Source organism: Dermacentor variabilis, unplaced genomic scaffold, assembly GCF_050947875.1.
Source record: "Dermacentor variabilis isolate Ectoservices unplaced genomic scaffold, ASM5094787v1 scaffold_12, whole genome shotgun sequence".
Classification (NCBI taxonomy): Eukaryota; Metazoa; Arthropoda; class Arachnida; order Ixodida; family Ixodidae; genus Dermacentor; species Dermacentor variabilis.
The window spans coordinates 58,773,728-58,790,966 of record NW_027460280.1 but is presented as its reverse complement, the minus strand read 5'-3'; the positions used below and the strand labels follow the sequence as shown (position 1 = coordinate 58,790,966).

At 44.4% G+C, this 17,239-nt stretch overlaps 1 protein-coding gene across 1 annotated transcript in view; it reads left to right on the top strand.

Moving 5' to 3' along the window:
- Positions 1-16,642, top strand: part of slmb (beta-transducin repeat containing E3 ubiquitin protein ligase slmb) — a 48,287-nt gene extending 31,645 nt beyond the window's left edge. The window contains exons 3-10 of the mRNA XM_075676616.1: positions 1,865-1,939; positions 5,995-6,159; positions 6,250-6,454; positions 6,526-6,611; positions 12,732-12,837; positions 14,674-14,936; positions 14,999-15,188; positions 15,252-16,642. Coding sequence (XP_075532731.1) covers positions 1,865-1,939; positions 5,995-6,159; positions 6,250-6,454; positions 6,526-6,611; positions 12,732-12,837; positions 14,674-14,936; positions 14,999-15,188; positions 15,252-15,410 — 1,249 coding nt within the window. The 3' untranslated portion in view covers positions 15,411-16,642. The remainder of the gene's footprint in view (positions 1-1,864; positions 1,940-5,994; positions 6,160-6,249; positions 6,455-6,525; positions 6,612-12,731; positions 12,838-14,673; positions 14,937-14,998; positions 15,189-15,251) is intronic.
- Positions 16,643-17,239: the final 597 nt, after the last annotated feature.

The window sequence follows — 17,239 nt, the reverse complement described above, 5'->3', positions numbered from 1 at the left end:
TGAGGTCATGCCAGACGGCATTTCGCAGTCACAGCGGCGCCAGGCACGATCTGAAGTGGTCGACATAGTGCGTCTGAAGCCCTTTTACGCACGCTGACGAACTTCCTTATTTTGTTCCTTATTTTGTTGTTTTCTTTGCTACAAGTGCTTTTTTTTATGACTTTCGTTTGTTTGCAGCATCGGGTCGATGCTTTTTAAGAGGGGGGTATTGACACGTGTACTTGTCTTTATCGGGCGACACATTTTACCGCCTAACAAATGTTATCGCACAGCGCACGATGTGCGTGCGTGTATCGGAAGTTTCTGGAATGTTATCGATGGTTCCATCCGCTGTCTGTGACCCTACGTTGTGTAAACTGATTGCATGTGTGCTCGACGTGAATAATGTACTACTTTGTGGAAGACATGCGGGTCCAAGCGATTAGTCTGGAACATTCGATGATTGATTTATAAAAGCCGACGCGCTTGACCCGTTCAGAATCACATTTTCGACGATCGCTGGCTGTGTTCACCGCTCTAGTTGTGCTTTAAGTGTAGCCTGTTTTGTGGGCACAGGTTCGCCCAATAAAAGCTAGTTTTGCCTTTCACAGTATTGCTACTGTGTTCTTTGACGTCACGACCACGTGACAATATTGATGCACAGTTGAAATTGTAAAAATATGGTAGTTTAAAATGATCAGTTCTGATAGTGAAACTAATACCCGCTGGGGTGTATGAAATGTTTCCTAGAACGAGACTAAAAGTTGTATAGGCATGAAACTTTCAAGAAATATGATTGTTCAAGTACTTGTTGGCATTGATTCATCATTAAAGCAAACTTTTTGGCGCAAATTAAACGAGGACGAAGAACACAAATAATAGGACAGGCAGCAACTTCCGACTGATTTTATTTCACTCAGGAAAGACTATTTTTGTGGCACAGTCCAAGACGTGATAAAGATATGCACCATTTTTTTTTTTTTACAACTGCCTTTGCTATTCAAAGAAATAAGCTGTTGTAGAGAAACACGCAGCTCCTTATCTTGAAGAAATAATGATGGCATGCTGATACAGGCATCACCTCTATTCTTTATGTAAATTGCCTCTATTACTCCCCTCTCCATTCCGTCTCTCGCCCTGCCTATGAACTTTGTTTGATCCTGGGATAGCACCCGCAAAGCTTGCAATGTGTTGCCATTAAGCTGCCAAAACCATTCTTTATGTTGAGGTGGTGCTGTCTGGCCTGATCGTCATAGCACTGGCCGGTCTGCCCTATTTACTCTTTTCCACAACTTAATGGGACAAGATAAACTGCTCCCGCTACGCACTCCGAACACACATTCTACAAAGAATGCAACCATGTTTACGGAGTGCTCATGATGGTAGTTTATCTTGTCCCATTAAGTTGCGGAAAAGAGTACATAGGGCAGACTGGCCTGTACTACGATTGGGCCAGGCACCAGCTCACTGTAGAGAATGGTTTGGGCAGCTTAATTTCAACACATTGCAAGCTTTGCGGGGGCACATAAGGTTCGATAAAGCGAAGTTCATAGACAGGAGAATGTTCCTGTTTAAGCAGGGGAACAGATTTCAAGCTAAAGAATTGTACAATAAATAAATATATCCCTGTTAAACTGTTGCCGTTTAAGCAGGAGAATAAAGATTTCTAGCTAAAGTAATATCCCTCGTGAGCAGCTAGAGGTGTGCGTACATGGGGCATAGTGCATCATGTAATGTACTAATTTGACTTAAATATGAGACAGCTTCACTGTTGTCTGTTCAGTAATTCTGCAGTCGCATTGGTCTTTGATGTTAGTGAACTAGCTTCGCTGGAATGTTCATTGCTTTTTCTCTCCCCCTCCCCCCCCTCCCCACACTTCTTCAGGCTGGACCATGTTGCTGAAGCAATCCTGTCATACCTGGATGCGCGAAGCTTGTGTGCCGCTGAGGCTGTCTGCAGGTCAGGATTTCTGCTGCATTACTTGATTGAAACTGTATTTAAAAATAGTTTTGTGTTCAGAATGAGGCACTTGAATTCCACCTAAAAGCATTTGCACTAACACCAGTAATCTGAAAACTGGGGGAATAGGGACAATGTAATGGGGCATGTTGGGGGCTTTAGTGTTATCTTTGTAGTGCTTGATGCAATGATGCCTTGAATTAGAATTGCATAAGTTGTTTCTTTGGCCTCCTCATTAAATTAATCTTATTATAGCATACCTGATCGACACACAGGAAAATTTGTACAACAGATTCTATGTTTAGACAGAAAATGTGAAATATAGACTATGCACTTTTGTATAACAAAACTAAACCGCAAGTAAAATGCAGAATACCTTTATTTGTGCCAAATAACAAATTCATTATTTTTGTTCACTCAGGCTATAGTCCATCTGTTCATGTGTCCTAATTACATTTGACAACTTGAATATTCCCTTGTTCTAGGGGTTGTGGAAGTGCCATCCTGTTAATGCCACCACAGCTGTGCAAATTGCACATGGCAACCAGTTCTCTTTTGTTTGTATATAGTTGCAGCAATAGAAACCTCCTTCCTAATTTGCAAGTGCACTTATCTGCATTTCACATTTGGCCAACTAATGGTGGTACTGATCGTGGTTCAATTGAAGGTAAGGTGCCAGCTGCACATGCTGGAGCTTGTCTTGTGTATGGTTTCATCAAGAGAGCCACGCCTACATTTTTGGTGTCATATGACAAGAAAAACAGCTTGCCCATGGTTCCATCAAGAGAGGCACACCTACATTTCCCATGTCATGACACGAGAAAACAGTGCTTGTACCCCCTCATTGCAAACTGCCATGCAGCAAACCTATTATGAAATGGGTCCATTTGCCCCATCTGCAGGGGATTCCTGCAGGGAGCAAGCTTGTGGTTGGTACATAATAAAAGTAGTAGTAAGTATTACAGCTGTCAGGTGCACAATGTGCCACTTGGCAGCTAAAGCCAGTATTAAAGACATTACATTTAGTATCATCCCTTTTGGGAGGTCTGGTACGTAATCAGTTTTATAGCAGAACTACATCTTGACCTGGTTTATTTTTATGGAGTACTGTTAGTTTGAGTTGCAGCTACAACACATACCAGCAGCTTTTGTTACTCATCCAAATGTCTCACCATATAGTATTGACATATGCATGGTGGTATTGCGAATTCATTCACTTTTTGGGCTTTACAGTCTTTTTCATTCCATTTTTCTGAGTGTCACCTTTAAGAATAATTGTGAAGCTTATCAGTATGTTCACTTTTTTATGTGAGCAATGTTTCTCTTCATATACACGTGTCCATATAAGTGTAGCAGCATAACTACACAGTTGTCGCCCCCCCCCCCCCCCCTCCTCTTCACATTGCCTTATTTCACCATTTCGGCCTCACATTAGTGGTACAGCAGCATGGAACAGCATTTTGGATGAGAATACCAGGCACTGTATGGGCTTCTGGATATGGCAAAGAGCAAAAATATGTTGACATGGTTTTAAGGGGAGACATGGTGTAAAAATTTGCAATTTCAGACTATAGATACATTTATAGATTTTCTTGCCGTGTCAAAATTGGTACATTTAGATTAACTTTTCAAGCAGATAAAAGAAATGTGCCAATGACCACGGTTTTGGAAGTGAGTTCACAGCGAGAGCAAAGGCACAGAGTTGAAAATTGGGCTTGTTGGTAAAGCATTCTGACTGATTCCATATATGCATGGCATTTCGCATTAACTAAAGATTGGACAGAGTGCTTGCATTGTGGTTTTTTGCTCCGAGAACGCTAGTTTCACTGTGCAAACAAACAAATCTGGCCTCATAAAATAGCCGTACATGTACAACGAAGCACAGACAGCTGTTCACGCGGTGCGACCAATCAGTAGTATAAAAGAAACTGCTGTCATGAGAAAGGTCTACATCAGCCAGATAGGCCAATGTATTATTGATAGGCTTTGAGAGCACTCAAACAAGGTTCACTGCGCATTCCAAGGCACCTTGCTGTGCTGCAATGGGGGCTGTAAACTAGACTTAGAAAATTTAGTGATTATATTCAAACGCCAGTTAGAACTGATAAGGGAAATTGCGGAAACAGCAGAGATTGCCTGTGCAAGTGCACAGTGCATCAGCCGGGCTGTTGCCTTCACAGGAAAAGAGCTATCCTTCTTAGGTATTCATATCAATCGCGGATGAGAAATGTTTCAGTGTGCTGTTTTCTTTTTCTTTGCTTGCTTGCTTGCCTGGCTATACATGCAGTGAGTTGACGAAAATAAACTTCTTACAAGTTCAGCGCTCAATCTGCTTCTTTCATTTCTTGTCCCAGTGAGGAAAGGGCTTAGTATGAAATTGCTACTATCATTGTAAAAGTCGTTCCTCTTTTTTATAAGCTCTAGCAGTGGTAATCAGGGTGCAATAGGAAGTATGAAACAGCTGATAAATAAAGTCAAAAGTAAATTTTGAGGCTGCAAAGGCAGAACTGGAGGCACTATAGGCACAGATGGCATCATTTGGCTACTATTTACTGCCACATAAGACTTTGCATCGTCACCTGATTTCATGGAACATGCGGCTTTGCACTTGAAAATCATTTTCAACGGCCATTTTTTGGTGCATGTTGTTAATTAGTCTTTTTGCCTTTTCTGGTGCGCAAATATACACAGGTAAAATGCCCCAAAGTTAGGCACATGTCACTGCTTTGGAAAGTGGCATTGTTCCACAAAGCTGAGGGGCACAGCCTGCGACAGGTGACTGACCACATGCGCCAGTGACTCGCGTTCCAGGCTTTCCAGGCCACCGTGAGAGATTTGCAAGTCTTCCCTGATGCTGGATGCATGTGTTCAGCAAGCTATTGGGTTTCAAACAGCTACAGCCCTGGCAGTTTAGAATGCTGACCTAGAAGGGATTCAAAGAACGTTTGAGAAATAGGGCTGTTGCGGCTGAGAGTGCATTTAGGCCAGGAATCCTCCAGGCACATTGATGAGTATGTGCGGTAGTAAAAATTAAGGAAAAAGTTTTTTTTTTCTTTTTTTTTTTTTTTTACATTGCTTACACTGGCTCCAGATACGGAAGGCCATTCCATGTAGGAGCATATGAAATGTCTGAGTTTACATGAGGACTCGTCAGCCCTTCTCACTGCACTGAAAGTCGCCACTTTTAAAAACTGTCGTCTTCCCTAGGAGACTAAACTAGAGAATCTGATGACTATATTTTGGCCAATCACAATTGTCTCTTCCATGCTATCGCGCTGTTTCGCCAGGCTCTGCCTCCTATGTTGCACTTTCGCCTCTGCATATGGCGCAAGCACGTAGCAATCTGGGAATCTGAGGTTGACTCTGTTCCAGTAGCCTTTGACGGTGGCCCCTTTCATCGATTAGTTCAGCCTATCAGAATAAGGTTCAGGTAGAGCGATCTTCATGGTTGTTACCTCTAAGAGAGCTCTGTGTCGGGCCCCAGCGTCGTCTGGGCGCACGCTGATGGAAGGACTGCCTCATGTGAGGAATACTCATCGCCGTATTGAGATGTAACAGGGCACTGTTTGTGGCATGTGTACAGCATGCCATGTATAAGAGCTTCGAATAGTGCCCGTCCATGGTGAGAATTGATGCAGCAGAGTATGCGAAAGTGGCCATATTGGCATGTATATATATTTCTCTAAAAACACAACCTAAGTTCGATACCTCTGGGGGTAGTATTCGCGATTGATCACTTTTGGAGGCTCCTTCACTTTTTCATAATTTAGCATTCACTACGAAGCTTCACTGGAGTGATAGGTGTTTGGCCCACTGGCTTAGCCAACCACAGTCCGCTGAAAGTGATCAACCTACAATGCAGTTCCTGCTCCATCTGACCTTTGTGCTTTTGGGTTATGGTTAGCCATTAAATACCAGCGAGCCCCAAACATTCTTGCTTTTCCCGACATTATAATAATGTGTTTGGAGCTAAGTACTGTTCTCTTCATTTCTTAAGTGTTGCCATGAGGTGTTAAAACTGCTCAAGCCTCTTGCCTGTGCAATGGTGGTCACAGAGAGTGGCGCCGTGTTGTGGCTGAGGGTGGCCTGTGGCGCAAGCTGATGGAACGACGTGTTTCTACGGATCCCCTGTGGCGTGGCCTGGCTGAGAGGAGGGGTTGGATGCAGTACCTGTTCAAGCCACCGCCAGGCGAGCCACACCCTGACCACATGTTTTACAGGTAGGTGTATTCGACTTCAGGAGCCTGTGTGTTTATGCATGATAAAATTGCTTCTGACACTAATTTGCTGTCTTTTATTGTGTTTTCTAGGCGTTTGTACCCACGCATCATCCAAGACATTGAGAGCATAGAGAACAACTGGAGGTGTGGAAGGCACAACCTTCAACGTATAAACTGCCGCTCTGAGAATTCCAAAGGTGTCTACTGCCTACAATATGATGACACTAAGATTGTGTCTGGCCTCCGAGATAACACAATCAAGATTTGGGACAGGGCATCCTTGCAATGTGTCAAGGTAAGATAATCCTTCATTGTGAAAGTTGTATACTATGTCTTACATTTTTGGCTGTGTGTGTTCCTCTACAGGTGCTAACAGGTCACACAGGCTCTGTACTATGCCTGCAGTATGATGACAAAGTGATAATATCTGGGTCCAGTGATTCTACTGTCCGGTAAGTTTTTTCTGCCTCTTCATTGACAAATGACTTCTTTTTTCAGTGCAATAATGCAGCCGGGAAGCAGCATAAGTTTCTCTTAATAGTTTCCTGCCATTTTGAGTGTTGTTAATTTGAAATATGTGAGGCATTGCAAAATATGTAATTGGGGGGGGGGTCATTTTTAAGTCATTCAATGGGGAAGATTTGGTAAAAGAAGCTTAAAAAATTGTTTCATAAATATCTAACATTTATCTACAATTGTACACATTACACGCTTGAACCTCTTGCCAATGTGGCACTGCTTCGTTTGCTAGTTTGAGCACTTGGGGTCATGTTCTCAGCTGGTTGACCATGGACAGCATTTTGGAATCACCACTGTTTCTTTAACAAAGCTGGGCATTGCAGGCAGTAATAGTGTACAATACTGACCACAAAGTAATTTGGTGAAGGAAGTGGGTGGTGGGGGGGGTCTTTTGAATCTCAGACAGCCATCTACACGATGCCTAAGTTGGTTTTTCACTTTGGTTTAGTGCTCTTGTTTATGCAATAAAGGCTTAAGTGTATCCCATTCTCGGGCATATCCAGCTGCATTCTGACATGGACAGGATACAAGAACACTTGTGTACAGTAAAAGCTCATCAATTCGAATCCTGCGGAGATGCTATGAAAATTCAAATTAAACAAAATTCTGACTAATGAAAGTCGGAGAAAAAAATCGCTTGGTTAAGGCGCGTATATATATTTCAACGCAGCGTGAGTCCACACGCTCACACGCTACGTCACATTGGCGTAAAAGTCTATAGTTCGAAAAGACATGTTTTTTGCGGCAATTGAACACTCACAAAAGAAAGACACATAAAGACAACACGGGCGGCTTTATGTGTCTTTCTTTTGTGAGTGTTCAATTGCGGCAAAAAACGTCTTTTAGCAAGCACCAACTAGGCCAACAAGCAGTTCTGTTGCAGCTATAGTTCGAAGCACTGGTGCAGCCAACGTAATTGGACGCGGCCAACGCAATCCGACGTGCCCGACATCGAGATGGCTTTTGCTCCATCCGCGCGTTTGTCGCGCCGACTGCGCCAACCCACAATGCATGGCACAGAGAAGGAAAAAAAGTTGCAGTTTCGCCCTAAAGCATTGATTGCTATAGCAAATTAGTAAATAGCTATATGAAGTAAGGATAGCAGTTTTATCGGCCATATAAGCTTGTAAACGTTTGCTTACTAACTGAATAAAGAATCGCAGTGTCTCATGCACACAAGTAAACATAAACACATCTCGCTCGATGACTGCGGAAACTCGCTGTTACAACGCTGGAGTGAGGAATCATGGCTGCAGCAACGAGTGAATTGACCTTCGTACATCTCTTGCTTCGACGCGAACGAAACATAGAAAGCACATCGCATATGAAGCTACCGGCACTACACGCACTCTGCAAACGTCGCAGATCGCTTCGAAGATGAGGCCTGTGTGGGCACACACCTTGACCATGTCGCAGATCACTTTCAAGATACGACGCCTGCACAAGCTGCACCGTAAGCAACAGCCGTCGGAGAAGAATATACCTCGCCCCCGTGCCTCGCGCACACGAGGTTGAGCCTTGTTCACCGGCTCACCCTCGCGCGCTTTTGCTCGCACATACAGCATATGGCGCGCGGCGACGATTTAGCGCCCTTGGATTTTATAGGGAACCTCATGGCGCCGCCAACGGCAGAAATGTGCCTGGAGTGTCCATGTAATTTTTATCGCAAGAAAAATGCTGCTTCGGCAACATTTGCAGACAGTCGTTTAAAGTTTTCAAAGTGACACAAGGGTTGGGGATTGTTCTGCGCATGCTTCGAAGAGAGCAGCCGACGGCACGGGCGTCAACGTCTGCGGGGATGGCATTTCAGCTGGCGCAAGTGGTGTAGCGCAACTGGCTGCAAGCGGTACGCGCCTAAAATGTCGGGACTATAAACGTGCCTTTGCGCCACCGACGCTTCTGGCAGGAACGAGAGCTGCGCTCTAAAAAGCACTTGCGAAACGCACCACAACCTGCCTCGGCGTTGATCTCCGTTGTACTTTTGTAGCTGCACCGGCTGCACGCTGCCGAGTTCCACTATACGTATAGGTGGGCTTCAAACACGTATCCCAGCAATGCTTTCCTTTTAGTAATAGCCACAATTCTCAAAGGCCATGCTTTTTGGTACTGCGAGAGCCGATACACATCACGGCAGCCATGTTTCAGACATTACCTTGTGCTGCTTGGCAGAACACCTCGTAGAGAAAGAGCATAGCTTCCGAGGTGTAACATAAATAAAAGAGAGAGAAAAAAAACATGCAGCACCGCGTCCGCGTTTTATCTTGAAGGTCTTGAGAAAGAGAGAGAAGCGACCTGCACTGGAGGCGTTGGCCATGCCTGGCCAGGCGCAAATGCGTCTCTCTCCAGTCAGGCCTAGAGGTGTACGCCGAGACGTCGGCGCAACGCCGTCACCGTAAACTGATAGGCGCGCCACTGCCTCCGCAGCCAATGTATCTTGTTGGCGAGATTGATGCGCCATTAAAAAGGTATAAAGATTTTAAGTTAGTCCAGCTTCATTTGAGATTTTGTGTTGTCTTTCTTTTTTCTTTTTGCCTGTCTCAAGCATAGAATCATGTGAAGCAGGGAGCAATGAATAACACAATACAAACAAAAGTAACCCTGCTCTCCACGCGTCTGTGCATGTGTGTCATCACAAGTCAGCACAACGTGGGATTCCGAAACTTCTCCCCCAAAAGCGTAATATGGTGCAGCAAGAGAAAACAGCGGCCTCGGAACATCGGAATAGCAGATTGAGGGTTGTGGGCACTGTAGTTGTAAGTAGAATCGGTGATATGTCTGATAGCGGCATCAATATGAGAGGTACATCTTCTAGCAAGATAGAAATTTCTGGGCTCAATGTGTTTAAGATGCCGTTTGGAAGTTTTCACATTATTTGTGCCGTTGCATTTGAAAAAGTTTTACATTTGTACGTGTAAAAAAAAAATTTTTTTACAGGTCTACTGCGTGGCGCTGTTTCTTTGTAGCATTCATGTACAAAATTGAATGAAACTAACGCCGATAGCTGCAATGAACTATAAAACAGTTTCAACGTGCAGGTTAAAAAAAAAAACTTTTTTTTTTTTTCGGGAATGATTGTGCATTCAAGCGATGCCTGCATTTCTACTAATCCACACTTCGTTCAGTCAACCTGGCGATGACAAGTTAACAAGTTGAGCAAATTTGTTTTCTATGGCATAACATGTCTCACCTTAAAAAAAAATGTTCCTCTGCTGCACAGAAAAAAGTATTTTGATTCTTTTTTTTTTTTTCTTCAGGGAAAAAGGACATAAGAAAAGTTACCCTATTTACAATATTGTAAGTCGACTCGAATGTAAGTCGACCCCTCCCCCCCCCATATCGCGTGACAGGAAAAACAAAAGAGAGCATACCCGAGGGCGCATTCGATAAAGAAAATTTATTAGTAGCTGACATAGTCACTGGACTACTCGTCTTCACTAGTGCTGCCATCGTCATCGTTGCTGCGGTCCCACAGCGTGTCGTCGTCCAGCGAAATTTCACATTTGGAAAACAACCGCACCATGGCATCTTGTAGAACAACAGCCCATGCCGAATGCACCCACCCAACCACACGCAGCCCTCAGGGAGGCTCTTTTGACAGGACCGGTTGGCGTAATTTTGCGGTTTTCTGCCGCCAGCCACTCGTACGCACGGCGGAGCAGGTCCTTAAAAGGCGAAGATCCGAGCTTGTTTCATGACCATGTCACACTTCATTGGCAGGAACCGATCACATATTTCAGCGACGTACGCCGCAAGCTTAGCCTACAGCTCCGGAAGGCGTCCAGACTTCGGCTTGTGGGAAATTCCTCACTTGCCGTCACAGGTAAAAATTTCGCTTCGCTGTAGTTGCCACTCTCGCACCACCCGTTCAGAAACATTGAACTTGCGGCCCACTGCGCAGCGATTTGTTTCTTCGGCATAAAGGATGGCAGCCCTCTCGAACGCTGCTGTGAATGAGTGCCGAATGATTAGTGGGCCTGGAGCACACATGCGGATAGCACGTAGCCGGCAGTCAAGTGGAACGCATCAAACCAATGCCTTTCGTCAAACTATAGAGAAAGCTAAGCCCAACAGGGAAAGAGAAACCTGCGAGTGGTGTCTGCTCTTCCATGAACTGATAGTCCCTGCAAGCGCCGCCGTTCTTAGGGTGCCGCGGCGAATGGAACGGCGGCGCTTCCATCAACTATCGACCCCCCACCCCAATGAGTGTTGTGTGCACTGTAAAACTCTCAAAAATGTTGAAAAAGCCTTTCCGAAAGCGAACAAACACGCGGGGTAGCGAAAAGCTATGGGCAGGGCTATAGAGCAAACATAAAATTGTAACTGCGTTGTAGCTCCTGTTGGTCTCGCTTTTTTGGCGGTGCCATGTTTTGGTTTCGATTGTAAGTCGACCCCCCCACTTCAGATTTTCAATTTTAAGAAAAATGGTCGACTTACAATCGTGTAAATACTGTACATTATCAAAGGGTGATTAATATTCAGAGCAAGTGATGTCCAGTCAGGAAGGTGCATTATAACATATGCTGATTGGTTGACATCTGAAAGGCTGACCCCTGCAAGAGTTGGTCATAGAAAAGGTCTGTTCAACATAAATGCTGTTAGATATCTGCCCAATTTAAAAAAAATATATATGTCGGCTGAAGAGCTGAAATCTTACAAAACGTTGTGTAATTCTCTCACTTTCAACACCTCTGTATTCGGTCCTCTCAGCCCTTAGTATGAAAAGCATAAGACCACTTGTGTGCACTTCAAAGAACTCCAGGTTGTCAAAAGTTGATCTGGAGCCCTCCTTTATGACGTCCTTCACCACTCGCTGTGCAGTTTCAGAATGTTTAACCCCCACAATTTTAAAATTCTCGGGGGCTTGAAAGTAACCTGAAGCCCTCCATTATGGCGTCTTCCACAACTCCGGTGTTGCTTTGGGATATTTCACCATCAAGGGTGCAACAGCTGTACCAATTGCGGCATTTTGATACACTTGCATAGTTCTGCGCCAAGCTGTGCTGAGAGTATGAAATTTGTTGAAATTAAGCCACACTGCGGCAAAATGCTCCGACTAGCTGTGAAAGTTCAGTTGCACTAAATTTAGTAGGATAAACTATGTTCACAACATGCAGTGTCATCATCATCATTCGTTTTTCAGATGTCGCCAAGCCAACCCAGGCGCAAAGGCGCAGCAACGGAAAGGCGAGGGTAGAGTGTACTCGTAGTGTGGGCGTGCTTGCTTTTTGGGACCCAGAGAGTTGCTTTTGCAATGCTGCTTTCTGATTGCAGCGCAGCTCTTAAAGCGACTAGCTTTCCTTGACTCTTCCACCCATTTTCATTGTGGGTCAGTAGTAAAAGACTAGTCGGACTTGGGGGGAAGGAAAGCAAGGAAACACGCCAAAGGAAAAGGCTCTCTGGCAACCGAGTTGGGAAGAGTGGTGGGGGGGACTGTTGTTTGCTCGTTTGTTCGGGCTATTCGCTTACATTGACAATCATCTTTGATGGTTTCTGCATAATTCTTTCTCTGTTAAACTGCTCCACTATCAGAATTTGGTGCCTCAAAATGGAGTTTCCTTACCACATAGCCTGCCCCAAATTTTTATTTTTCTTGCTCGAAAAGTTGCTCCAAATCCAATTTCATCTGTTGCACCCTACTCCATGAATTGACCATTCTCACTCCATTTCTAAGATAGGGATAATTCTTGGAATTCCTAAGCCTACAACCCAGTGAAAGCCACCAGAGTTGTTGGCGTGGAAAGTACTGGAAAGAATTGTGCAGCAGTGCTCTGCTCATCAGTCACACCACACTAAAATATGACATGGAAAATATGTTGATGTCAAATGTGTTCTAGCGTTGCTTAGTTCTTGACCCCACAAATACAATGGAACCTTTTTCCACTCACTTTTGTTTATTCAACACAACTTAATTGATCTGCCTTTAAGGTAGAGCTTTAGAAGTACCAGAAGGAACCCATGCACGCTGCACTTCTTTTCATTCAAACATAAGATAACCTGAACCAAATTTGTGTTGGGGATTAACAGGAGTCAACTGTGGTAATGTTGCTTTGCAGGGTTTGGGATGTGAAGACAGGTGAAATGGTTAATACCTTGATCCACCACTGTGAGGCTGTGCTCCATCTGCGCTTCAACAATGGCATGATGGTCACCTGCTCAAAAGTAAGTTATCTAAACTCTGCACTAACCAAATGCAGTGAAATTTCACTATAGTAAACAACAAACAGGTACTTCTATTAACCCTTTGAGGGTCGGTTTTTTTTCGCCATATGCGACCATCCAGCGTCAATTTTTTTTTTTTATTGCAGATTCCGATTCTTCTTAGGGACTTCTTTTGAAAAAAATTTACCGTAATTTTTCTAGGGTGACCGTAAAGTGAGAAAAAAAAATCTTTGTATATGTGCACTCTTCATTCATGAATAACAATAAAAAAGGAAATGAACTTATCAGAATTAAAAAGTCTATGCATTTTTATGCACTTAGTTCAAGGCTTCGAAAATACGCGCACGAGAATATTTCGCAAGCCTCAAATTTTCCTGCTCTTACACTAATACGTACGTCCATAGCGTAATCGAGCTGCGTAGGTGCACGCACTCAAGAGAACTGGTTGTGTGCCCATCAAAAAAAGCAACACGTGTGACAAACTTCCACTAATCTTCATCTTATCGCCAACCAGCTAGGGTAGTTAGTTTTCGCCAGTTTTTTAAAAAAAGAGAAAAACGGAAACGCATGCAAGGCGGCATCCTTCCTATGCGCACCCCTGTGAGCACTAAACGAGCGAGAAACAAGCGGTCGCCCACGAGCGATTAGGAACGAGATAGCCATCAGTTTCGCAAGCTCAAAAAGCCGAAAGCGCCCGCGAAACAAAATCCAAACGGCCGCTTGCCAGCGTGCGCGCCAATGCGCGAGCGGTAGTATATACACGCGTGGGAGCAAACTAGCGCTAAAACAAACCATGCAACGAAAACCAAGAGAGATAGACGGGCGAAAAAATTCCCTGTATCCCCACATAGTGGCAGCAAGTGACGGAAAAAAGTTAGGAAATTGGCATGCTTTTTAAACGTACAGACAGTGCCGTACATACACGGCATCAACCATTTTTGGACTTGTTCGCGGTGCTGTATATTTACGTCATCGACCGTCAAAGGGTTAATTTGACCTAGATGGGATAGGTCGATGGGAGCAATGGAATCAATTTATTGTCTGGCTGATCAAATAAAAAAAGGGAGAAAGAATATCCTAAGCAAATCACTGCTTCATTTGGCAGTATTTGAAGAGACGCGAAACAGAAAAACAATCAGTTAAGACCAATAACATAGTCTTTCAGAAGTGTACTTTCATTAATTTTGCAGTAATAGGTAGGTTACTGGACAAATGAAGGTAAAAGTTCGATTCTTCAAATTTTGCACTGAAACGCTAGTGCCAGTACGTCAGTGGGATTTCATAGATTTCAGAGTAATATTTTAAAAAATTATTTCGGCTGCCGGGGCTCGCTATGAGTTCTTAAAACTTGCCAAGTTCAGTTTTTGACTCTGTTAGAATGCAATGCAGTGCAATTCTATCTAGTGTCTAAGTCTACACTGAATCAGGTGCTATATTGCTCCGAAATGAAGTGCATGGTTGGGCCAACTGATCGAGCATACTGAAGCTCTTCATCTATTATGTTAAGTTTCACCCACTTCCGTTGCAGACAACCACCAAGAATGGTTGGGACAATGTGCAGTTTATTAGCCTCATGCCTGATGTGAAGGCCATGTGTAAAGCTTGCTTTTGGTGATGGCGCTACTCATCAGTTAACATATCTTCATTAATCCTGGGTTTGCCAGCTGGCATTTAGTGAATGGAAATGTGCACCAAGAACTGGAAGAAGCAAGTGTACATGCCTATTAGCAAGAAATATGTGCATTCATAAACCATGCTTCCAGCTTACCAATTCACCTGTAGCTTTGTAGTGGCAGAGGGAGTTTGTAATTATCTTGGAACTGCATTTCTTCGCAGGATCGTTCCATTGCTGTCTGGGACATGGTGGCCCCTCGTGAGATCAACTTGCGGCGGGTGCTCGTTGGCCACCGAGCTGCAGTGAATGTAGTGGACTTTGATGAACGCTATGTGGTGTCTGCTTCAGGAGATCGCACTATCAAAGTTTGGGGAACACCAAACTGTGAGTTCGTACGAACCCTCAATGGCCACAAGCGTGGGATTGCCTGCCTGCAGTATCGAGATAGGCTTGTGGTTTCTGGCAGCTCTGACAACACTATCAGGTGAGGTGCTGTGGCAGCCTTTCTTGTGCCCAAGGAAATCATTGCTGATGTCTACTCTGCAGGCTGTGGGACATTGAATGTGGTGCTTGCCTGCGTGTGCTTGAAGGCCATGAAGAACTGGTGCGCTGCATCCGCTTTGACACCAAGCGCATAGTGTCCGGTGCCTATGATGGCAAGATCAAAGTGTGGGACCTAGCAGCAGCCCTGGACCCTCGAGCACCTGCAGGAACACTCTGCTTGCGCACTCTTGTGGTAAGCTGAGCTATCTATGCATATGCTGAGCAGTACTTAATGATATCTGTGCCTGCCTTGCAGGAGCACAGTGGCCGAGTGTTCCGGCTGCAGTTTGACGACTTTCAAATTGTATCATCATCTCATGATGACACCATCCTCATCTGGGACTTTCTACACCTGCCATCGGAGGCTGCATCATCTCCCTTGCCACCTCGCACCTACACCTATGTAAACAAGTGACATCCACCGTCCCCTGGGGAAGGCGACTCCTGAGGTCCTGGCTGTTTCTCTACTGGACCCTCCAGCCATGCATGGCTTCTACCTCTGCTTGGCCATGTGAAGCTTTTGGGTGTTATGTGGGCTGTCCTCCAAAAAGCCAGGTCTTCTTCCTCTTTGTGTTGTTGTTTGCCATGGTTATTGACTGTCCCTGCCAGCCTTGGTTATGGCACCAAGGAAGCTCCTTCTAACGCTAAACCTGTGGGGATCGGACTTTTTGCTTTGTGATAGTTCCGTGACAGGTGTGGTGCTGGTATGATGTGGACAGCTGTGTGTTGTGTGCAGCAGCAAGCAAAGTACCATCATTGGTCCCATTGATGCTCAGAGCTTATCAAGAGAGATGCTGTCCTTGATGGTGTTCATTGTAGGCCACTGTAGATACAGCAGCTTCCTAACCATCTGGCTTTTGGGTGTTGCTTCTGGCGTGAGTGACAAAGTATTACTAGGCTTGCCTGGACACATGGTGGAGTGCGCTCCACAACCTGCTTTCAACCACGACTTTTTTTTTCTTTTGTTCGAACCTTCCATCTTGGTATCCTAATGCTGTGGAAGTGAAGCAGCTGTATGGGATCGCTGTTCCCTGCTGAGAATGTGGACGAGTAGGCAGTTGCTGAAAAACAAGGGTGGGGTGTACATGACTACTCTCTGCAGCTGTGGCAACTGTTCTGCTTTGTCGCATGCTGCAGTGATCGTGCGTTGGTTTTCGAACCAAGACTCTGCAGGTTTGTCCTGTTTGTGTGCTGGAGCATGGTCAATGTTTTTGTTGTTTACCAAAAAAAAAAAAAATTGGTTATCAGCTGCATCTGTGCTGTGAGTGTGTCCACACCATGTGAGTGCATGTGTGTGATGTCTGTGCAGGTGATGCTGCATCATGTTGTCACTCCTAGGAAAGTTTGTTTTGAATGATGACGCAAACTTTTCACTCAAGGTGCAATTGCTGTTCGCCAGTGCCCATAGTTCATGGCAGGAGCCCTGAGTGTTGGTGAAAACTTATCAGTGGACCTCTTCTATCGGCAGCTTCAGACTTTGAGGGGTATTTATTTAGTATGGGCTCTGCTAGCAAATTTGTTTGAAGTGATCACCTTGATGAGATATTTGCCTGCATTCCAAAGCTGCTTTAGGAAGCAAAAAGTTGTAGCATTTTGATTGTAAATAAATGATGTTGCCGGTAGGTGACTTCTTTTATGAGTTGAACATTTGTGGCTCCAGGATGTTCTTTACCTGGTGCAGGTGCTTCTGTGTTCACATAGAGTGTGTGTAAATATACATGTGCATACATGTACGTATAAATATATGTTGAAAGTGTTGATCATGTATTGAAAAGTACGAACTACTTGATATTTGCATCAAATGCAGGGATTGTTCCTGAACCAAGGCTGAGTTATGTTTTCATGGAAATGGCAAAGTTGATGTGGAAATGTTGCATGTTTAGAGACACAGCTACTCACTGGTGCACCTAGGGCTACTTCATAATTATTTACTTTACCCTTAAAGGCCCTTTACAGGTCATTACATAAGGATCACTTGTGTAAACTGCAATGTGTTTCAGTATTTGCGGGCAGTGTGACCAAAGCAGAAAAGCCATTTTTGTGAAATGTCTCTCTCAAGTGAAATTCGCCATGTGAACTTGCGTTGTGCTGTGCATGCCTATGCCAACATGTGACACATACAGCTGGGCAGAGTGAGGTAACATAACAGCAAGTTGCTTCTTCATGAGTGTTGAAGGCTGCTCTAGGCACACCGCTGCTTTAAGACAGTGTACTGCTCTTGCAAAAAAAAAAAAAAAAAAAGCT